The sequence below is a fragment of the Oryx dammah genome, unplaced genomic scaffold (genome assembly GCF_014754425.2).
Source record: "Oryx dammah isolate SB20612 unplaced genomic scaffold, SCBI_Odam_1.1 HiC_scaffold_3, whole genome shotgun sequence".
NCBI lineage: Eukaryota > Metazoa > Chordata > Mammalia > Artiodactyla > Bovidae > Oryx > Oryx dammah.
The window spans coordinates 90,767,270-90,791,499 of NW_024070187.1; the positions used below are offsets into that span (position 1 = coordinate 90,767,270).

At 42.9% G+C, this 24,230-nt stretch overlaps 1 protein-coding gene across 13 annotated transcripts in view; it reads left to right on the top strand.

The window, feature by feature from the left end:
- SEPTIN11 (septin 11) overlaps nucleotides 1–24,230 on the top strand; it is a 106,222-nt gene that overhangs the window by 43,146 nt on the left and 38,846 nt on the right. For all 13 annotated transcript variants that reach the window (XR_005720544.1, XR_005720545.1, XM_040237155.1 and 10 more), the window contains exons 2-3: nucleotides 8,137–8,251; nucleotides 19,818–20,013. Coding sequence is in view for 11 of the 13 variants with exons in the window: in XM_040237155.1 (XP_040093089.1) it covers nucleotides 8,137–8,251; nucleotides 19,818–20,013 (311 nt within the window). In the remaining 2 variants the exon portion in view is untranslated. The remainder of the gene's footprint in view (nucleotides 1–8,136; nucleotides 8,252–19,817; nucleotides 20,014–24,230) is intronic.

A 24,230-nucleotide genomic window follows, 5' to 3' on the forward strand; every position in this document is an offset into this window, starting at 1 on the left:
AGCTGTCTAATACGTAATAAAATTTTATCTCTTAAAAAAAATAAAGAGGCAGAATCTTTCTAAACTTCAATTGTAGGATCTGTCTTTAAAGGCAAAAACAAAACAAAACAAAACAAAAAACCCAGAAAATGAAGTCTAATTGTTTTCAATACATGTGAAAACAGATACAACATATCACCTTGGTAACATGCTCCCCCACTCCCACTGGCTGATTAAGATCAGCAGATGTACACTACCTACTAACCACATCTACTGAAGGCTTTGGTTTTAAAAGGAACCCAGTAACTTTGGGTTACCCCTTCAGTTTGAATATGGTGAATAGAATCCATCTGGGCACAGCCAGTTTATTAATTTCAAGAGGCTGTGGGCTGGGCTAAAATAGAAGAGTGAAGCTGAGGAATCCTTAATGATTTCCAGCCCTGGAGGATGTTGATGCCTGCAAACAGGAATGGAATTCTGTGGCTTTTCCTGCAGCTTTGTAAATGAGCATCCTATTTAGGGTGGGTTTTCTTCATGCTAGAGTCCCATTCTTCAATGTTCTGTTTTTCCTCTTGGTTCATCCTTAGTGATTCTTCCTCCCCCGGTAGTCTGAGGGCTTTGCCCATCTGCAGAGTCTCCAAGCATGAAGTATGAAGTGTCTCTCTTTGCAGGCCCAGCAGCAATTTAAGAGAGCTCCTCTCTTCCTCCCACCTAATTCAGGGAAAGGAAACACAGGTTTCCTGATGACCTATTAAATGCTGGCTCTCGCATATGTACCATTTCCTTAGTTCCTCCCAGCCACCTTGCCAAGTGGACCATTTTTACTGATGGAGGAACAGAGACTAAAACAGGTAGGGATTCAGACCCATGGCTATCTGACTCCAAACTTTGTGCCATCCTACTTTTGGCTAAGCAAGATATGGAAATGTGGAACATATTTTAAAGCAGCATTCAGAATGTAGGTGTTGGTGCACATTCTTATGTAATTTGTTTTATAATTATTTCCATAATGAAGTCAGCTAGACATCTTCTGCAAAACTTGTTGACTGTAATCTTCAGAGTACCCACATTCCTAATAAAGTAACCCTTTGGGCAGAAGATAGTGTTTATCTGGCAGGCTTCTGCAAGCTGGACTTTTATTTTCCTGGTAGGTTTGGAGAACTCCAGCCTTCCTGAAAGATGTTCCCTGAATTTCCCTAGCCAAAGGCTCCTGTTTCCCCTTAGTCATCCCATAGTATTTATCTCTCTTATCCTTAATACTACTTGTGTCCTATCTCTACTACTACACAGTAAGCCTCTGAAGGGCAGGAAAAGCATTTATCAATGAATAACAAAAGTAATGTATTTTTGTTCCCTTAGTGCTTTGAGCAGTGTTTTTTGGAATGAATAAATAAATAATGGTGTTCATGTCACGATGATCTGGGAAGAGAAAAACGAGGTTGTCATGTTAAAGACTGGTTATTTTATACTATAGAATTTAGTCATAACTCATTTCAGGATGGATTGGGCCTAGAAATCATCCAAGTACAGCCCTCCCTGGGTAGATTAGCAAATGGAGGGCTGAATCAATTAAGGTCTTACAGTTACTTGCTTGGTGGCTCCAAGTTGGCACTTGCGTCTCAGAAATGGTCCAAACTAAGCCTTTTATTATTGGCTTCATGTGCCGTAGATGAAAAAAAATCAAAGTCTCAGCATTGCCAGGACCTGTGAAAATATACTTAAGAGCTCCTTTGCCAATTCTAATTTTCAACTTCCACCTCTTATGGTTGCCAGAGAATTATTTTAGAGAACCTTTTTTTTTCTTTCTCGTTTAATATATTGGCTTTCAATAGTGGCTAAAGTCATTGTATTGTCTACCGAGGAACTACCTAGGAACTTAGATCATCATGTGGTTAACAGTGATTCTGGAATCTGACCTCCTGGGTCCACGTTTCAGCTTTTCACCTTATTGGCTGTATGACCTTGGGAAAGTTACTGAACTTTGTGGGCCTCTGTTTTCTCATCCGGCAGTGGAGAGTGGGTAACAGAAATTAACTACCTCATAGAACTGTTAAATTCTCTAGTTCATTCATGTTTAGGCCTTTCCTAGAACCTTGATTAATAAACGTTAGCCGTCATATGGTGGTGGAATGCCAGATAGCTTTATCCAGTCATCATTTTTCCTTTTATTGGTAAAGGGAATGTTTACTGAAATTCACCCTGAGATTTCATAGTTAAGACAAAGGTGTGTGTTAGTCACTCAGTCATGTCTGACTCTTTTCGATCCCATGGACTGTAGCCCACCAGGCTCCTGTATCCATGGAATTTTCCAGGCAAGACTACTAGAGTGGGTAGCCATTCCCTTCCCCAAGGGATCTTCCTGACCCAGGGATCGAACCCAGGTCTCCTGCATTGCAGGCAGATTCTTTACTGATTGAGCCACCAGGGAAGCCCAGTAAAGACAAGACTGGAGATAAAATTTCTATGGGATCTGGAAGGTTTGGATGTGTTGGAGGCCATAAGATCTTCCCAGATAGAGGAAATATCATAATATGAATAAAGTCTGATGAGGAGAAACCAGGGGGTCTCCCAGGAACTGTAAGTAATTCCATTTAACTGCAGTGGAAAGACCTCCTCTGGGAGGAATGGGAGATTTGATATCAGCCTACAGAAGCTCCTGAGAAGGCAGAGTAAGAAGTTTGGATTGAGGGCCACTGAGTACCAAGATCCCTTTGGCAGCCGAGTAGATTGAGGGAGAATTAGAGGGAGTGGGATCCAAGCAAGGAGACCAGTTGGAAGGCTGTTGAATTAGTGAGAATAAAGAGGAGGAGGGCGCAGCATTAATAACACTTTGAAATGAATGAGACGGTGGGACTCAGGCACAGATTAGTGCCGTTAAGAGAAGTAGGAAACCCTGGAGTAGGGGTGGGTTTGCAATCAAGGAAGATGATTTCAAGTTTGGTGAACAACGATTTAAGGTACAAGTAGGACAACCTAGGAGAACTGCCTCTGCGGTAGAAATTCAGAACTGGAATGCAGACAGAGCTCAGTACTAGACAGAAAATTCTGAGAGTCGTTGCTAATATATGATAGCAGTAAAGACATTAGAATATCTGAGATTCCCCGTGATCATATCTAGACTCGAGCCCCACACACATTCTTTGGGTCGAGGCAGCTAAGGCATAGAGCCACAGGCGTGGTACTATGAGATGCAGAGTGCAGGAATTCATTTCAGCTGCTGTGTGTGAGTTAAATAGACCCCCCTCACATATCCTGCAGTGATTTTAGTGTTTAAGCCTGTTCGTGAACCAAAGGAGGAGCCTCCCATTTCCGACTGCCCCATCACCCACTGCTGGGCAACAGCCCTCAAGATTCCTTTAATGCTGGGCAGTCCTTTAATGGACTTTTGAAGTGGCATTATAAAATTTACATATTTTATATGACAAAGAAGACAGAGACGTTGAAGACATAAATTCAAAGTAAAAAAAAAAATTTAAGACCAAACTGTTTTATAACCTTTCATTTTGTATGTGGTTTTCAGTGGGTATAAAAATACTCAGTGGGTGTGTGGGTGGTTTCTCGTGTTTTGGAAATGGTGAGAATATGAGATGCTGAGCATTGGGTTCTGGGATGAGAGCTATAATTACTAACTCTGATTCTTTCCTCGGATTGGCCTGAGTGAATATCTGAATCTAAAAACCCAACAACTGTCCAGAATCCAGAGCAATAAACCACTCTTTCCTCCCCCGCCCCAGAAATTAAAAGAATTATTGTGGCAAAAAAGGAGAGGGGGTGTAGGGTGATAGTTCTTCCTTGCCTGGCCTCCTTTCCTGCTGCTTGTTGCCTGCTCAAGGCTGTGGTACGTCAGGAAAGAGGCTGGTGTGATGGTGTCTCCTTGCGGGCTTCACAGCAGCCACTGCACAGCTGTGATGGAAAGAGTTCTAAATATAACCCAGACTCCTTTCAGATCTTCTCCTTCAGTCTTGGTGGATGTGGTAAACACCCTAAAAATACCTGCTGCCTGAACCTTTGAGTTATCTGGAGAGAAAAGGGCAGGTGGTAGCCTTGGGGCCTCCTGGTGGTGCTGGGAGGCCTGGCCAGCTACCAGAGCTGCTGCCCCCGGGGGCCGCTCCCCAAGCTGTTGGGGGCGCTGTCGGCCAGGCCATCCTGCTCAAGGATAAGAGCCCACTCTCGAGTCTCATATTCACTGCTGGCAGGTTTCAAGGAGGCTATTCATAGCCTCGGCATCTGTTCTCTGTACCAGTGACCTCAAACCTGCAGCTGCCACCATGGTATTCAGGGGGAGTGGTGGTGGTTTCCAACCTTACTTCACAGAATCAGAATTTTAGTGCTTGCAAGGGTCTTAGATGTCATTTTGTCCATAAAACGTTGCACTAAAATCCCAACATTTAGGGAATCACATTTCTCCTTCTCTTTAGTGATTGAAATGATTTGGAAATGGAGTTTCAGCCTTTGAGTATTCAAAGACATCACTCTCGTTACTGTGTAATACACATAGGAGGATAACGAAGAACCGTCATTTAAAAACTATTGACCAACTGATTCTTGCAAGGTTTTCCCTTCTTTATTTAAAAGAAGGGAACTCTGAGGCTCGTTTTCTTACCCCAAATTCAGTATCTTGAGTATAAAGCTCATTGGCAACATATCCAGAAACCAGGAAGACTTTCAATAACTAGTTTCTGGAATCCCATACTGTAACTGTGGTTCTTAATTGAAGGAGCATAGGTAGCCTCTGTTTCCCTGGGAAGGAAGGGTTTTACAGATGATCTCCAATACCCACAGAATGCACTCAGCATTGTGGAGGAAGTTCAGTTCAGTTCAGTCGCTCAGTCATGTCCAACTCTGCAACCCCATGAATCGCAGCAGGCCATCCTCCCTGTCCATCACCAACTCCCGGAGTTTACCCAAACTCATGTTCTTCAAGTTGGTGATGCCATCCAGCCATCTCATCCTCTGTCGTCCCCTTCTCCTCCTGCCCCCAATCCCTCCCCAGTACCAGGGTCTTTTCCAATGAGTCAACTCTTCGCATGAGGTGGCCAAAGTATTGGAGTTTCAGCCCCAGCATCAGTCCTTCCAATGAACACCCAGGACTGGTCTCCTTTAGGATTGACTGGTTGGATCTCCCTGCAGTCCAAGGGGCTTTTGAACACCACAGTTCAAAAGCATCAATTCTTTGGCGCTCAGCTTTCTTCACAATTCAACTCTCACATCCATACATGACCACAGGAAAAACCATAGCCTTGACTAGATGGAACTTTGTAGACAAAGTAATATCTCTGCTTTGTAATATACTGTCTAGGTTGGTCATAACTTTCCTTCCAAGGAGTAAGCATCTTTTAATTTCATGGCTGCAATCGCCATCTGCAGTGATTTTGGAACCCCCAAAAATAAAGTCTGACACTGTTTCCACTGTTTCCCCATCTATTTGCCATGAAGTGATAGGACCGGATGCCATGATCTTCATCTTCTGAATGTTGAGCTTTAAGCCAACTTTTTCACTCTCCTCTTTGGCTTTCATCAAGAGGCTTTTTAGTTCCTCTTCACTTTCTGCCATAAGGGTGGTGTCATCTGCATATCTGAGGTTATTGATGTTTCTCCTGGCAATCTTGATTCCAACTTGTGCTTCTTCCAGTCCAGCCTTTCTCATGATGTACTCTGCATAGAAGTTAAATAAGCAGGGTGACAATATACAGCCTTGACATACTCCTTTTCTTCTTCGGAACCAGTCTGTTGTTCCATGTCCAGTTCTAACTGTTGCTTCCTGACCTGCATACAGATTTCTCAAGAGGTAGGTCAGGTGGTCTGGTATTCCCATCTCTTTCAGAATTTTCCACAGTTTATTGTGATCCACACAGTCAAAGGCTTTGGCATAGTCAATAAAGCAGAAATAGATGTTTTTCTGGAACTCTCTTGCTTTTTCCATGATCCAGCGGATGTTGGCAATTTGATCTCTGGTTCCTCTGCCTTTTCTAAAACCAGCTTGAACATCTGGAAGTTCACAGTTCACATATTGCTGAAGCCTGACTTGGAGAATTTTGAGCATTACTTTACTAGCGTGTGAGATAAGTGCAATTGTGCGGGAGTTTGAGCATTCTTTGGCATTGCCTTTCTTTGGGATTGGAATGAAAAGTGACCTTTTCCAGTCCTGTGGCCACTGCTGAGTTTTCCAAATTTGCTGGCATATTGAGTGCAGCATTTTCACAGCATCATCTTTCAGGATTTGGAAGAGCTCCACTGGAATTCCATCACCTCCACTAGCTTTGTTCATAGTGATGCTTTCTAAGGCCCACTTGACTTCACATTCCAGGATGTCTGGCTCTACATGAGTGATCACACCATCATGATTATCTGGGTTGTGAAGATCTTTTTTGTACAGTCCTTCTGTGTATTCTTGCCACCTCTTCTTAATATCTTCTGCTTCTGTTAGGTTCATACCATTTCTGTCCTTTATCGAGCCCATCTTTGTGTGAAAAGTTCCCTTGGTATCTCTAATTTTCTTGAAGAGATCTCTAGTCTTTCCCATTCTGTTGTTTTCCTCTATTTCTTCGCATTGATCGCTGAGAAAGGCTTTCTTATCTCTCCTTGCTCTTCTTTGGATGGAACTCTGCATTCAGATGCTTATATCTTTCCTTTTCTCCTTTGCTTTTCGCTTCTCTTCTTTTCACAGCTATTTGTAAGGCCTCCTCAAACAGCCATTTTGCTTTTTTGCATTTCTTTTCCATGGGGATGGTCTTGATCCCTGTCTCTTTACAATGTTATGAACCTCTATCCATAGTTCATCAAGCATTCTATCTATCAGATCTAGTCCCTTAAATCTATTTCTCACTTCCACTGTATAATCATAAGGGATTTGATTTAGATCATACCTGAATGGTCTAGTGGTTTCCCCTACTTTCTTCAGTTTAAGTCTGAATTTGGCAATAAGGAGTTTGTTATCTGAGTCACAGTCAGCTCCTGGTCTTGTTTTTGCTGACTGTATAGAGCTTCTCCATCTTTGGCTGCAAAGAATATAATCAGTCTGATTTCAGTGTTGACCATCTGGTGATGTCCATGTGTAGAGTCTTCTCTTGTTGGAAGAGGGTGTTTGCTATGACCAGTGTGTTCTCTTTGCAAAACTCTATTAGCCTTTGCCCTGATTCATTCCATATTCCAAGGCCAAATTTGCCTGTTACTCCAGGTTTTTCTTGACTTCCTACTTTTACATTCCAGTCCCCTATAATGAAAAGGACATTTTTCTTGGATGTTAGTTCTAAAAGGTCTTGTATGTCTTCATAGAACCATTCAACTTCAGCTTCTTCAGCGTTACTGGTCGGGGGCACAGACTTGGATTACTGTGATATTGAATGGTTTGCCTTGGAAATGAAAGGAGATCATTCTGTCATTTTTGAGGTTGCACCCAAGTACTGCATTTCAGACTCTTTTGTTGACCATGATGGCTACTCCATTTCTTCTGAGGGATTCCTGTCTGCAGTAGTTGATAGTGGAGTGGAGGAAGTTAGCACCATATAAGACCGCCTAAGTCATCCAGCTTTTGAAATATGATAACTACCTTAGCCCCATTCTCCTTCAGTAGACTCTTGAGCAGGCGTGGGGAGTGCAGAGCCTGTGGGGGAGAGCAAGGAGGCCCCACAAAGCCTGTCCAGTTCATGCTAGAGAAGGAACCAAGCCCTGTGTTGTGCCATTTTCAATATGTTCAATATGGTGGTTGCAGAATTTCTGCATAGGAACGGGAATGCATCCTCCACTGTGAGCTTCTGAAAGCTCCTTCCTGTGTCTGGAAGAGAGTCCTTTATTTTTTCCCTCTGGGTTGAAAAGTTTTCTTGAGCGCTTGAGGCTGTCCAAAGGGTTGGAGTTTTAGTGTCACTTAGAGCATGTCAGTATCAGCTCCTCTGGAAAGCCTATTTCCCCTGAACTGGCGCACCTGTAAGCATTCCTGAGCTGCCTGGGAGGGAGATGGTGTGCTTTGGGAGTCGGTGTGATTTTGTATAAAGAGTATGGTTCTAGAGTTGGTAGCTTCGGTTGTGTAGAAGCCAGGGAGGGGGTGGGCACAGAGGGGTCGCCTTTTTCCCCATGTGCCAAGAAGAGAGGACGGGAGAGGGAGGGGTGCCCAGGGAGTGTCGTCATGGGCTCTCAAATGTTTTCCCTCTGACATTCCAGAATGAAGAGCTTCGAAACTTATCCCTTTCTGGCCATGTTGGATTTGACAGTCTCCCCGACCAGCTGGTCAACAAGTCGACTTCTCAAGGATTCTGTTTCAACATCCTGTGTGTTGGTAAGTAGCTCATCACTTGCCGCTGAGCAACGAGTCTGATTCTTAGGTGTCGGCAGGTGACTGTCAGAGGGGCATGTTTCGGGAAATAAGGGAATGACATTTTCACTCTTTTAGTATCTGTAAAGCAAGACAATAATATCTCTACCCCACATATGCCACATAGTTCTTAGCTTGGCCAAGAAGTTCATCCTGAACCAACTTTTTGGCCAACTCAAAGATAGAGACATAAGTGCTTTGTCAGTTTCGTGGTGTTACTCAGATTGTTACTTTTATTTATGTCACATAGTCAAGCAGTGATCAGTTTAATATTGCTGTTGAATCACTTATTTTAATTTTTCACAGGGGAGGGACTTAGACCCTAACTAGACTATGAATGGAGAAGGCAATGGCACCCCACTCCAGTACTCTCGCCTGGGAAATCTCATGGATGGAGGAGCCTGGTGGGCTGCAGTCCATGGGGTGGCTAGGAGTTGGACGAAACTGAGCGACTTCACTTTCACTTTTCACTTTCATGCACTGGAGAAGGAAATGGCAACCCCCTCCAGTGTTCTTGCCTGGAGAATCCCAGGGATGGGGGAGCCTGGTGGGCTGCCGTCTACGGGGTCGCACAGAGTCGGACACGACTGAAGCGACTCAGCAGCAGCAGCAGACTATGAATACTCTGTCATGTCTGACTTTTTACACCCACATGGACGGTAGCCCACCAGGCTCCTCTGTCCATGGACTTTTCCAGGCAAGAATACTGGAGTGGGTTTTCATTTCCTTCTCCAGGGCATCTTCCCGACCCAGGGACTGAACCCACATCTCTTGTGTCTCCTGCATTGGCAGGCGGATTCTTTACCACTGAGCCTGCTGGGAAGCCCATAACTAGACTGTAGGAAGTTGAGGGAAGGAACAGACGTACACATACACAGGAAGATCATTCAAAAGCATTTAAAAATTTGTTTCCAGGGTTTCTGAATAGGGTGCAGTAGTACTCTCCATTCAGAGAAGGCAACGGCACCCCACTCCAGTACTTTTGCCTGGAAAATCCTATAGATGGAGGAGCCTGGTGGGCTGCAGTCCATGGGGTCGCTAAGAGTCGGACATGACTGAGCGACTTCACTTTCACTTTTCACTTTCATGCATTGGAGAAGGAAATGGCAACCCACTCCAGTGTTCTTGCCTGGAGAATCTTAGGGATGAGGGAGCCTGGTGGGCTGCCCTCTATGCAGTTGCACAGAATCGGACGTGACTGAAGTGACTTAGCAGTAATCTCCATTGAAATCTTTTTACAGATATGCTTCTGCCTACTGCAGGTAAAATCTGCAATTACTTTAACCACTTTGATAAACTGAGAATACTTGAAAATTTTGCTTTTAGAGTAAAAGACAATCTTAAATCCTATTTTATACATGAAATAAAATTTCCACCTGAATTATTGAATTAACCTTTAGTCTTTCAACTGGAGTCTGAAATTGATCTCCGTTTATTCCTGGTAGATAAATGGGAAAAGGCCAAAGAGATCTGACTTATGTGTTTGCATCTCCACTATGTTTTATTCATAGCCTTTAAATGTGATGTATTGGCCTATGCTTCTTGTCTTGGTACTTTTCTTCTTTAGCCATATCTTTTTTAAACCAAGAGGAGGAAGGTAGGAAAGAAGGTGGAGAAAAAGAGGAAAGTAGAAAGAGGGCTCTCCTGTTGAATGGAAGCAGACGTGTCCTTGAAATAGATCATGGCCTTTCCTTCAGCTTCCCTGTCACTCTTGATGGAGGACCAGGCTGCCCAGCAGAGAGGTGGCTCGGGCTACACTGTTTCATGGCCATTGTCTTCTGGGCATAGACTTCAAGACAAACCAAAAGGAATTCTAGCTGTAGCCAATATGTATTCTGTATGTCTCCTCCCTACAAGCTTAGCAGAATGTACCTGACTTACTTCTCTTGTCTAAGTAAAATGAAGTGAATTTAGCAGAGAAAGGTGTGTGTTCAGTGGAAGTCAGTTGTTGAGAGGGAGGGGTAGATATCTTCCTTTCTGAAAATCTTTGAGAGGAGTATGTTGAATGTAGCATCTGCATGGGCGTTGAAAGCCACCGCCAACCTGCCCCCCAGCCAGCTCACTGTTCGGGCGTTCTGTCTCGAGCACCAGAGAGGAACATGAGCAGAGCCGCCAGCTCTCCTTTTTTCTGTTCTCCCCACATTAAAATTCAGCAGGGGACGCCCTGGAATGGCAGCTTGCTCTACAGAGTGGCATAAATGAGTTGTTTTTTCTCTTCTGCTAAATGCTCATTGCAGAGCAGAGTGATTCTTCATTAGCATAGTGATTTGTTAGCAATTTGTTGATTTTTCTATTGAAAAGTATGCTAAATTGTAGGCCAATTACTATTCTAGCTTCTCTTGTCTGTCTCCCCGAGCCCTGCCTTCAAAATCAGCTTCTAGAATGCATTTGAGAGTTATGATCCAGCCCCCGCTGTCTCGTCCAGTGGAACCAGACTGGAAGGATCTGGTTTGACCTGGTGTGTGGTATGCAAGTGTTGGCTCGTTGGCCGACCATTGTGTTACTAGTGCAATTAGTGATACTAGTTGGAATTCCTCACAGGACACATCCATGCTGTGCTGTTGCATTTGGAAAGCAGCTGGTATTCCGATTCCCCTGGGTGGGTGCTGATTCCTGAGATTCTTAGGTTTTTACTCTGGTGCCATTCTTGGTTGTTGTTTAGTCACTAAGTTGTGTCAGACTGTTTTTGAGACCCCCTGGACTCCATTCGTAACCACGTTTTAAATTAGTTTTTCACTTACTTAATATTATGAGTGCTAAGTTGCTTCAGTCGTGTCTGACTCTTTGAGACCCCATGGACTGTAGCCCGCCAGGCTCCTCTGTCAGTGGGATTCTCCAGGCAAGAATACTGGAGTGGGTTGCCATGCCCTCCTCCAGGGGATCTTCCCGATCCAGGAATCGAACCCACATCTTCTATGTCTCCTGCATTGGCAGGCGGGGTCTTTACCACTAGCGCCGTCTTGGAAGTCCATTATATGGCATGTGTGTGTGTTAGTCACTCAGTTGTGTCCAACTCTGTGTGACTCCGTGGACTGTAGCCCACCAGCCTGCTCTGTCCATGGGATTCTCCAGGCAAGAATACTGGAGTGGATTGCCACGCCCTCCTCCACGGGATCTTCCCCACCAGGGATTGAACCCAGGTCTTCTGCATTGCAGACGGACTCTTTACCATCTGAGCCACCAGGGATGCCCTAATATAATGCGTATTTCTAGTTAAAAAATTATAAACTATCCCTCTTTTTCCCCTCCCACCCTCATTTTCATTCCACAGAGATAAAACTGTGGAATCCTCTACAAACTTCCTACACTTGGAAGTTATTTTCAGAGACTGAAAACAACACCGGTTATTATTTTACAGCTTTTTCATTAATTAATTTTTAAAAATTAATTTTTATTGGAGTATAGGTACTTTACAGTGTTATCAGTTTCTACTGTACCCCAGAGTGAAGCAGCCCCAGGTTTACACGTATCCACTTTTTCTTGGAGTTCCTTCCCTTTAGGTCACCACAGAGCGTTGAGCATGTCAGTTTTGTTGAAGTCCAACATGGGTCTCGCAGGGCTGAAATCAAGGCCTCTGCAAGGCTGTGCTCCTTTCTGGAATTCAAGGGGAGAAGACACTTCCTTTTTTCCCCTCTGCTAGAGGCTTTCATTCCCTGATGCTTGGACCCTTTCCTCCATCCTCAAAGCCAGCAGTGTTGCACCTTTCTCTGACTGGTCTTGGATTAGGGAAATTTCCACAGAGAATCGCAGAAATCTAGTTTAAACTGAGTTAAGGCTCTTCCTCAACCCCAAAACACACTGCAAAGATCCTATACCGAGTTGTGTAATTAAGAACAGCCTGGTCTAGGAATTCAAAGACCATTTCCAGGGCTCCTTCTCCAGTTTCCGATCCTGCTGGCTTCTGCGCGGCTTTTGCTATGTTTGGGCTTTTTCTTCCCTGAGGTGGTATGGCCGCCGGCAGTGTCTCCAGCTCAGCAACCTCGGGGAAGAAGAAGCCATTCCTGACACGGCTTCTTCAATCGTCACGGGATTGTCTGATCCACCGGGCCTGAGTCGTCCACCCACCTGGGGTGGGAGATGGGGTTTATCTACCCTGAAACACACGAGGGTCCCTGAGGAGAGGAGACATGGGCAGAAGGCTGGCGGAGCACGGGGGAGCCACACACTGGGCAGATATAAACAGGGCTCTCGTGACTGGATAAGCGCTGTTCTGTTTTGGTTTTATACAAATGAGATCATACCGTTCTGCTTTTCACATTTTCCTTTTTTACTTCATAGTAAGTCCTTCCCCCTCCTTCTCTGCCCGTATATCTAGCAATCCGGGTTCTTTTGCACAGCACTTTGGAGAAGGAAATGGCAACCCACTCCAGTACTCTTGCCTAGAAAATCCCATGGACAGAGGAGCCTGGTGCAGGCTACTGCCCATGGGGTTGCAAAGAGTCGGACACGACTAAGTGACTTCACTTTCACTTTCACTTTGGAGCCCTTTGGTTGGAACCAGCTTTAGTTCTTTGAGAAACAGGGGGTGTCAGCATTAAGTTAAATGTACTTATCGTCAGAGTATAAAACACATCAAATCCCTTCACAAATACTTTACAGCAAAATATCCGTAGAAGACAGTTCTCAGTGTCAATTAATGCTCTATTTTTAAAGTAAGAGTCTACGAAAAGCATTCTAGTTGATCCAAATGTTTTGACAGCCACTTAGAGAAGTGGGTGTCATATTTAACTTGAGTATCCATGCTACTTTCTCTTCTCCTTGTCATCCTACTGTGCATTTATGTGTTTCACACAGTATGCGCGCCCATGGTGTTTATAGCATCATTATTTTGGGTGAAAGATAGGGGAGGAAATTAAAGACTGAAAAAAACGTTATGATCCTAGTAAGGAAGCTGATGTTTTTCTAAAAGGTCTTAGAATGGTAAGTTTGTTTTGTGGGAAGAGCCCACAGGTTGCAAAGAGAGAGGAAACAAACCAGGGCAGAAATTAATCCTGGTGTGCGATTCGTTTAGTTTTAGAGGCACTGAAATGTTACATATTGTTAGAGCCTATCTCTCTCAGTCCTGGAGAGAATGTAATAGGGAGCAGGAGAGTAGTGTTCACTTAGTTGGGAAGAGAATTCTTTTCTTTTTTTGGCTGCACTAGCTCTTCGTGGCTTTCTCTAGTTGCGGCGAGTGGGGGCTACTCTCCAGTTGTGGTGCGTGTGCTTCTCATTGCGGTGGCTTCTTCAGTTGTGGAGCATGGCCTCTAGGGTGTGCAGGCTCAGTAGCTGCTGCGAATGCACTTAGTTGCTCCGCAGCATGTGGAATCTTCCCAACCAAGGATCAAACCCATGTCCCCTGCATTGGCAGGCAGATTCTTAACCACTGAAGTCTGGAAGAGAATTCTTGATGCTAAGTCGGGTATCAGACAGCCAAGGGTTCATAGTTCTTTTACCCGCCATCTTGCCTGTAACATGCTAGTTCATCCCCAAAACTGTACTTCAGTTTAAATAAAGTGTTTCTTTCTTAAACTTTAAACTTTTTATTTTGTATTGAGGTATAGAAATTAAAAGACACTTAATCCTTGGAAGGAAAGTTATGATCAACCTAGACAGCATATTCAAAAGCAGAGACATTGCTTTGCCAACAAAGGTCCGTCTAGTCAAGGCTATGGTTTTTCCTGTGGTCATGTATGGATGTGAGAGTTGGACTGTGAAGAAGGCTGAGCGCCGAAGATTTGATGCTTTTGAACTGTGGTGTTGGAGAAGACTCTTGAGAGTCCCTTGGACTGCAAGGAGATCCAACCAGTCCATTCTAAATGAGATCAGTCCTGGGTGTTCTTCGGAAGGAATGATGTTAAAGCTGAAACTCCAGTACTTTGGCCACCTCATGCGAAGAGTTGACTCATTGGAAAAGACTCTGATGCTGGGAGGGATTGGGGGCAGGAGGAGAAGGGGACAACAGAGGATGAGATGGCTGGATGGCGTCACTGCCTCGATGGACGTGAGTCTGAGTGAACTCCGGGAGTTGGTGATGGACAGGGAGGCCTGGCGTGCTGCAATTCATGGGGTCGTAAAAAGTCGGACATGACTGAGCGACTGAACTGAACTGAACGCCAGTTAACAATGTTGTCACAGTTGTGGTAGGTGAACAGCAAAGGGACTCAGCGGCACATGTACTTGTATCCATTCTCCCCCAGCACCCCTCCCATCTAGGCTGGCAGGTAACATTGAGTAGAGCTCCATGTGCTAGACAATGGATACAACCTTGCTGGTCACCTATTTTGAATATAGCAGTATGTACATGGCCTTCCCAAACTTCCTAACTATCCCTTCTCCTGCAACCGTAAGTTGGTTTTCTAAGACTGTGAGTGTCTTTCTGATTTGTAGGTTCATTTGTATCATTTCTTTTTAGCTTCCACATATAAGGATGCCATACAATATTTCTCCTTCTCTGTCTGACTTGCTTTACTCAGTAGGACACTCTCTATGTCCATCCATGTTGCTGCAAATGGTGTTATTTCGTTCTTTTTAATAAACTTTTCTTTCTTATCCACACTGTATTTCTAAGTTAGTACCCAGCCTTTTTTCACAATTCAGAATTTATTGATCGTTGTCATTCTCTTTCCAAAATGACACCAGCTCTGTGAGAAACTACACCACTGATCCTGCTGTATGTGGTTCTTTGTGCGCCTACACAGAGGGATAAAATACTGCGACATCCCGGCGTTTGAAGAGCAACCAGTTCAATAGTAGGGTCAAAGTAAATTAATAACACATTTTGAGAGTAGAATTTTAAAAAATAATTTCACTGATTGTTTTGAGAGAATGGCAGAAGAGAAATAGAAAGCAGACGAGTTTAAGATCATTTTAGCTAAGGCAATAGTGTCATCATTAGCTGTGGAATTTTTCAATCAGATCTTAAACATTTTTATCCCAGCTTGCTTTTCCAGGAAAGGCCATAAGTGGTTTAAGGGTAGAATGAATAAATGAATGAATAAAGATAAAATTAACCCCAGAAAACAAACTGAAGATTGGAGTCAGAGCAGAGATCTGCCTATAGCAGTTGATTCTCTCAGGAACACATTTATCTCTTAGCTAGTGTGGCCAGAGCATGGGGGTCCCAATCAGTCTATGGATATTTGTTAAACACGTATGTGCCAAACACAGGTTAAATGTTTAATGAGGACAGACTTATAGGAATTATAAACTAAAAACAAAAGGGTTGCTGCAGATAAAATACAGTTTACCTGGAAAAATCTCTCTTGTAAATTTTCAGAAAAGACATATGTGGCTGTCGCTCCATTTAAACTTGGGTTTCTGAGCTTCCCCCACTTGGGGGTCATTGAGCTCTGCAGTGCTGAGGGTCACATGCAGGTCTTCCAAGTGCCTGGTGGGATTAGCCAAAGCGTGCTTCATCCAACGGGATTCTATGAGAAGTTAAAATAACACAACATAACTCTCTGATTATCTGGCTCCGTCCAAGAATAAAACCTCAGCTGTTTAGAGGAGACAGACAGACCTTCATTCACAGCTATTTGAGTAGGTATAATAATAATTATCCAAGTAGCCAGTTTTGGCAATCAGAGTGAAAATGCTGAATCACCGATCAACTATTTGCTCAGTTTACAATTAATTACCTTCTAATTAAGAATACATTCCTCTGTGCTCTTTTTGTTTTCCTTTTTCTTTTTAAACAGTGTCCAGCTTAGAGCTTGAGATTTATGTAAGCCTGAGAACAGAATGGAAGAACCTGCTTTCCACTGTGCTGTGGGTGTCCAGCTTACCAGCACTTGCAGGAGCAGAAGCCCCAGATAGCACTTCAAGAGGAAATCTCTAATTACTCTAACAACTGTTCAGGCAGATGAATTTATCACAGAATAAACAACAGACTCAGAAAAATCTACCAAAGTGGCAAATCTCAGTATAAGTGATCACTGTGACCACTTTCCAGTTACTTTTTATGGAAGGCTTCCTTGGAGCCAGGGGTTCTGAGATGTTTTAGAGTTGCTGTTAGTCTTAATTGTCTCGAAATATTGTTGTGGTTGTTGGGTTTGAGTTGTAACTTACGCCAGGTAGGCTTTCAGTTACTCAGTTCAAAGGAAGCCTTTTTGCTCTTGCATTTCCTTAAAAGTATAGCAAATGCCTTCTTTTCTGAGGCTAGAGATTGACCTCAACAACGAACGCATTGAAAAGCTCTCCTAGTTCTCTAGAATTCCTTTTATTCCCCAAACTGTCATTTCTTCGTGAAATACTTTTGGTGAATTGCACTGCTGCTAGGGTAGCGGTATCTAATTAGGGCTCTTAAAAGCACAGAGCGTAGAAATGGAAAGTTAAGCACTCTGAAATTTAGAGGAACAGTGGTTTTTCCAACCCGTTGATTAACCCTGTGCTATAAGTAGGGCCTGGAATGCTAATTGTTCATAAAGTCCACCTTAATGCAAATAATAATTAAAATTATGTTGCCTTAAAAAAAAGCATCATATTCTTGATTCACATATGCTTAACTAATTCTCAACTTAGTACATGGTAATTTCAGTGCTGTCCAGGTAACCTAGAATTCTTGCCATGTAAATTGTAGTCTATGGCTGTTCTGAGGGAAAGAGATGGAAGTAAGATGGGTCACTTTTCCACTGTCAGAACCTTGACCTTATAGAGGAAATTTTATAAGGTAGCTCTTCTGTTCTTCCTTTGTCTTTACTCTGGGCTTCCCTTGTAGTTCAGCTGGTTAAGAATTCACAATGCGGGAGACCTGGATTCAATCCCTGGGTGGGAGAGATCCCCTGGAGAAGGGAAAGGCTACCCACTCCAGTAAATTCTGAAAAGAAGTTTGCTGTATCGGGAAAGATACTCATGTACTTAAAAATGACTGGAGTACCTTCAATACAGAATTGCTGTCCAGATTCTCTATATCTTACGAGTGAAAACCCTGTTTTGTTTCTGTATCCATTACTTAGTAACTTTATTTTGCTCAAGAGTTATTTTGTTAAGTTACCAATGATGGGTATGAGCTTGTTGAGCATTAGGAAACAGAGCCTACTTTTGATTATGTTTATTGATGGATCTTTTTGGTTAGAATATTAAAGAAAGTAAGGAAGATAGGAAGCAGTCTCAACTGCTACACAGCCAGACTTCATGGAGATTCCGAACAACATTCAGGATATTACAGAAATTCAAGACGTTTCAGTTGCTATCGTTATTTACCATTTTACCCCCAGCATCTGTGCTTGTTACATAGTAAATACTGAAGTATTATAAATGAATGAGTTTCAGATACTAATGTCTACTGTATCTGTCTGCTCTCTTTCTCCTATATGCCTGGCTAATGGTCTGTCAACAACATGTCTTCTGTTTATTTATAGCCTCATGACATCTGCTTATTCACTTCTCTTAGTATATCTTTTCTTTCTTGTGCCATCATGCTGTGTGCATTCAAAGCCCCAAAGAGAGAAGTATGATTAGATACACAGATCACTGTTCAATGTGGAGCGTTCTCACAGCATCATAATTGCACTTGCATGGGTGCAGCCCTGGGGTTACCCCAGGGGGCAGCAGGGGGTAAGCACTGGTCCAGTTACCTGTGGTCATTAGCAAGGTCCAAGGGATGAACTATGGTCTTGCTTGTAAGAGGAAGGTGGTTATGGCAGACATGTAAATACCATTCCCATTATAGTAAATCAGAGTCTGGTTGGTATTCAGTCATGTTCCAGATCAGATTCTAAGCTATGGGTGCGTACCATATCCATCCAGTTGACTGTTGTATTCCCAACACTTGGCACAAAGCTGGAAAAGATACTGGCTGAATGAAGACTGATGAAAGAGGAAGTTCTTTGATCTTAGGTATATCAGGTCCAATGGGTAAAGCTGAAGAGTGGGCAAAAGTTCTTGACCAACTTTTATCCTACAAATGAATCATGGTAGTCAGTGGCAAACCACAGACTCTTCTAATTAGAGAAAGCTCAGTTACAGAGAGATTCTGATCTACTTCATTTTTGTACTATGTTGGAAAGCAATGAATAATACAGAACTTCTAATTAGTAAGTGGATTTTGTCTTTTCAATGGGAAAGTTGCCCTAAGGCTGCCAATCCCAGAGCTCTTTTTTTCTCAGATAGAATTGTCACCATCCTAAAAGGCATTACAGCAACCCTTCAGAAGAGAGACATTGTCCCTAGGAACATCATGGGATTGAGATTTGTTGAAAGGGCTACAGTATACTGGTAGGTTTAAATTGAGCTGAAAATCTAATTGGGGAAATTTTCCAAATGTTGTTTTTAAAAATGCATTCCTGTAGATAATGTTTCTTGATTTCTACCCCCACACACTCAACCACGGCCACAGAAGTGGATGGGTTCTTTCTCATTGCCAACTATTTTTGACTCAAGAATTAGTATCAAGAGAAATTTTTTCTTGGCTTTATTTTAAAGATGAGGTTAAAGTTCTCCATGGCTCCACATTTGGGTCTTACCATTTGACTGGTTTAGTATAATACCTGCCACTCTGATTTGCATATATTAGAGGCTCAGTGAAACCTGATGACTTGAACTATAATGTGAACCAATAAGGCCATCATTGCAGGTCATTTAACATCATTCAATTTCATTGTCACAAACATCAGCCTGAATACCAGGACATCTAACAAATGCTTGCCGTCTACTGAATAGGGAAATGCAAACGGAGATAATACAAAGGATTCTCACAGATTCATAACCATACCTGAAAATATTAGGCAGTCCGTTTTCTCTGTAACAGTGTCAGAATTGGTTGAATGAATGTAGGTGTTAGAACCACACAAACCCCAGTTAGAAACCTGGCTTTGCCATTTAACAATATGACTTTAGACAAGTTACTTAAACCTTATCTAAGCTTTAATGCCTCATCTGTAAAAGGGAGGAAACAGTAGTACTTATTCCATAGGAATTAGTACTAGAGTTTAATGAGATAGTACATCGGAAGCTCTTGTCACAGGACCTGGTACAAAGTAAGTGTTCAATAATTGTAGCTGGGTTTGTTATTTTTGTTGTTATTTGTTGAGTGTTGTTTTGAAAAAATGTAATTCTTTCCCACAACATTAGATGGTATCAGATACTTCAATATAAATGCAATCAGTCTCTTACATTTTCCTAGTAACAGAAACTCAGCAATATAGATTTTTTTTTTTTTAAGTACTGTATTGATAGTTTTACATGCCAACATTTAGGGAAGGAAGAACTACAGTTTATGTCTTTGAAATGACCACAAACTGACCACAGGCAAGCTTTTATGTTGTTTCTCTATTCAGAGGTAAAAAAGAGCATCTTGATCTATAAGTTCAAGATCTTCTCTGCCGAATGGTTTTTGAGATCCATTAAGGCATTTCTAGGGAGGTAGTCCATAGATCACACATGGAAAGAGCTATTTTTTTTTGTGGTGGGATATCTGGTGAGACTGACTTTTCAAAAATTTTTTCTAACATGATGATTAAAAAAAAAAGAAAAAAACACTCCTGATGATGTGAACTGATGTCTCAGAGGCATTGACTCTTTCTTTGATTTCTCTCTTGTGGTCATGCAGGCGAGACGGGCATCGGCAAATCCACGTTAATGGACACACTATTCAACACCAAATTTGAAAGTGACCCAGCGACTCACAATGAACCAGGTGTCCGGTTAAAAGCCAGAAGTTATGAGCTTCAGGAAAGCAATGTGCGGCTGAAGTTAACCATCGTTGACACTGTGGGATTTGGAGATCAGATCAATAAAGATGACAGGTACATCTTGGGATTTTGTGGGGATGTAAATGAATGAGGAGGTAACAAGACTCATCCTGGGTGAATGCAAAGACCAAATGTTCGCTCGTTGTAGGGCTTGGTCTCCTGTCACCTAAAAGATAAGACATTCTTGTCCTCTGAGAAATTGTCTTAGAATGTTCTTAAGGTCAGAATCAGCCGATGTAATTGATTCCAGCTAGTATGAGCAGAAAAGGGATTTGTTAGAAGGAATAAGCTAGCTTATGATATTTTCCTGGAAAAGTCATGGAACCAGGTGTGGGGGCTTTCTCATCTAGAAAAGCAGTCTAGAGAAACATCTAGGGTTAATGGAACTCCTGCCACAAATTACTGTATATATTTGGTACCTGTGATGCTGGGGACAGGTCTCTAGAACCTCCATTGAATCTGTCCCTGTTAACTGAATGCCTTCATCACCACTTGCAAGAAGAACCCCTTTCCCTGTGTGTGGCCTCTGCCTTGGGTGACATGCCCCCTGCCTCCAGATCTTGTATGCCTGCAGCTGCTTGGCACAAAGTAGGCCACATCTGAACACTAGCTGCAAGAAGGTCTGGGGAATGTGGTTTCTGGTTTGTTTTTTGTTGTTGATGTTGTCACTTTAACTCTGCCAAGAAAACAAAACAAAAACCAGGCATTAAAAAGTAAGAGGAGTTTGGAATGAGCACTGCCCTTCTCTCCTAGGGCCTCCCAGGTGGCAACAGTGGTAAAGACCCCGCCTGCCAGTGCAGGAGGTATAAGACACGGTTTCGGTCCCTGGGTTGGGATGATCCCCTAGAGGAGGAAATGGCAACCCACTCCAGTATTCTTGCCCAGAGAGTCCCATGGACAGAGGAGCCTGGCGGGCTGTAATCCATAGGGTTTCAAAGAGTCGGACACAACTGAAATGACTTAGCATGCATGCAGGCACTCATGCTCTCCTTGTCACTGAGACAGATTGGGATATTTGACTTAATCCCCAAATTCCTACAGCTCTGAGTGAAAACTTGGAGTCAGTAATGATTTTGCCCAAGAAACTAGAGCCCAGGATTTAGTAGACCCGGTTTGTGGTCTGAATTCTGCCAATAACCAGCTATGGGTCCTTGGCAGTTTATCTCACTCTAAGAGAATGACACTGGATACTCTCAGGCCTCTTCCAGTGGGATCTGCATACAGTCTCTTTTCAGGTGGGGTCTAAGGAAGGGCACTGTGAATGGCTGAGCCTGGAGGAGGGGTGTGGTAATCATAGGGAGTAATCCTGTATTTTGATGGCTTTGGCAACCAGGGGTATCTGCTCCTAAAACCCAAAGTGAAGAAGGCATGTTTGTGAAAGCTCAATGGGAAATATCGTAGCTGATTTCCAGCCGGCACAGGATCTTAATATTGATGCTAGAGCTGTGGTGTGAGCACTGTGGCGCCTTTGTGCATTGTCCGGGTCTTCCTGTAGGCTGCTCACAGTTGGGTGGCCTGCTGGGTGCAGAATGGCCACATTGAGTCTGAATAATGAGTGTGGTTTCAGTGGAGCCTAGTGAGGAATTCAGATCATTCTCTATCCAGCAAGGGTATGTTAAGCTAACCAGATAATGTATTTATAAGAAACTTCTTTGTCAGTGTAGAAAACAGACATGTTTAACCTGCGTAAGAAATAAAATGTCTTTTTTTTTTTCTTCTTCAAAATTTTGATCCTATAGTTTATATGTAGACAGAAACTATTAGCTATAAGTCAGTCTTGCTGGGCTTAGTCACTCAGTCGTGTCCGACTCTTTGTGACTCCATGGACTGCATGCAGCCCACCAGGCTCCTCTGTCCATAGGGATCCTGCAGGCAAGAATACTGGAGTGGGTTGCCATACCCTCCTCCAGGGGATCTTCCCAACCCAGGGATTGAACCTTACCAGCTGAGCCACCAGGGAAGCCCAAGAATACTGGAGTGGGTAGCCTATCGCTTCTCCATGGGATCTTCCATGGAGAATCAAGCTGGGGTCTCCTGAATTGCAGGCAGATTGTTTACCAGCTGAACCACCAGGAAAGCCCATACGTCCATCTTATGTATTCACTAAAACTGGTTGACATAAACTTCACCTAAGTATAAAGTAATACTGTGAAGTTTTATTTTTATAAAACAAACCTTCTCAATTGATAAAGCCAAGCAAGTTCAACTCTTTGAGTTTCTGTAGTCCTTATTTGAGGGAAGCGTTTAAGTTTTTAAACCTTCCTGGTGTGCACCCGTGCATTCATCTCAAGATCACTCATCCTTCACTAATCTTTGAATCCCTTATGGTTATTTTAAATATTTATGTTCATTCTCCAAAAAAGGTTTGAGAAAGTTAAACTGTCCCAGGCTCAAAGATAATTCTAGAAGGAGGCTTCCAGAGACATTTTTGTGCAGTGACAACTTAATGGGAATAAGACAACCAGAACTTTTAAGTTACAGTCTGTTTGCTTAGGGCTCAGACACTTCATTTGTATCATACCAGGTTTTGTTTATTTGTTTGCTTCATTTTCCTCTGAACTGTGTATGGTATATGTGTGTGTTTTCTAAAGAGGAATTTTAACCATTTTTTAAAAATCTAGAGCTATGTATTGTCTAGATACATTTTAACTGTCTCTGATATAAAGATGGACCCATAGTAATGACAGAGAAATATTTAATGCATGCTCTAGCTGAGCACTGAGCTCTAGTTTATCTATAGAGCAGTTTATATGCTCTTCAGTAAACATTGGCCTGGAATAACAGGAGCAATTGTTAGACCCAGTAAGAAAGATTTTATTTTGCATCTGTCAAAACGGACTATCTGTACATTGTGTTGAGTGAGGAACAGCTAAGCACAGCTCCTGCAGCTGAGCAGTTGCTCTTGATTTATGACTTCAATTCCAAGGAATGATGGAGAGGTTCTTGTCTGAATGCTGTGTGTGATGCTCAGTGAAACAGATGAAGAGAAACCCTGATGACAAGCAGAAGAGCACAGTGCATTGTGGGAGCTGGGAAGCAAGCCAGGGGGCTCCTGGTCCTCGTGTGGTCAGGAGGACCCATCTCCGTCTCTGACCTGTGCAGGTTTCTCCCTGGGCTTGCGGAATGCCAGGTGTGTGCACTGCCTGGCGGGCAGGCAGCAGCCGGACTTTTTCGGGATGCTTTCTGGCGGGAATGAGAACCATCCTCCCGCATTTTGCTGCTAAGATTCCTTGAGCTATTCCTGCTCCATCATCGCCCCAGCACTGCCACTACATTTTTCACTTCTCCTTTAAATGGCGACTTCCTACCCTTCTGGTGGGTTTTCACTCGCCAGCCCTGAGCAGCAGGTGGCCAGTACAAGGCTGATCCACACATTTGCAGCTGGAGGCCTCTTTAAGAAAAGTCCTGACTCATTTGGGTCAAATAATAGTTTCCAAGGAGACTTAGAAGAGAGGAAGTGTGATATTAACCTAACCTAGATACCAAATGTTTTTTTTTTCCCTTCTGAAATTTCTTGACAGCTATTGCATAACCTCTTTGAGTGGCATTTAGAACTCTGTGCTCCAGAAGGATTGTTGACATTGTTGACTATAAACCCAAATGCCTGTTGTTAAAAAAAAATAAACTCATTCAGATAGGGTCTGCTTCCATCAAAAAATTGGAAGTGGGGTATGCATTTTTGTATCAGTATGTAAACATATGTGAAGGGATGTGTTGTTTCTCCAAACCCATGATTATTTTTACTACTTTGAGGATTAGGCAAGATTTTCTGCCATCGATGCAAGACTTCAAGAATGTCCCAGTTTGTTTATGTAGGCTTTGGACATGTCAGCATTCCTGCATCACTATCTGCTTTGGACCAGGCTAGCTAGAAGGAGGCAGGAAGAGAGGTCTGGTAAGGTTTCCTGTTTTGTTTAATAGCATGATTAACTCTTCATGGTCTAAGGACATTCTTGTTCTGCTGTCTCTACTATTCAGTGAAGAAGGAAAGAGGTCTACAGGAAAAGGGAAATTGCAATCTGCTATAGTAGATTCTTCTACTGGAAGAATTATTCTACTTCTGCTGGAAGTAGAAGAGTTCGTTTGCTGCATATTTAGGAGGTGGGAGATAGAATGTCAGTAGCATCTTACAAACTATGATGATAGCACAAAAAAGCATGGCTAATTGAAGTTCACTGAGAGACTCCTCAGACTCACCAAATCTTTATCAGAGTTATAAAGTGGTAATGGAGTAGTCTGTTCGATCTTTAAATTCTGTCTTAGTCACACTT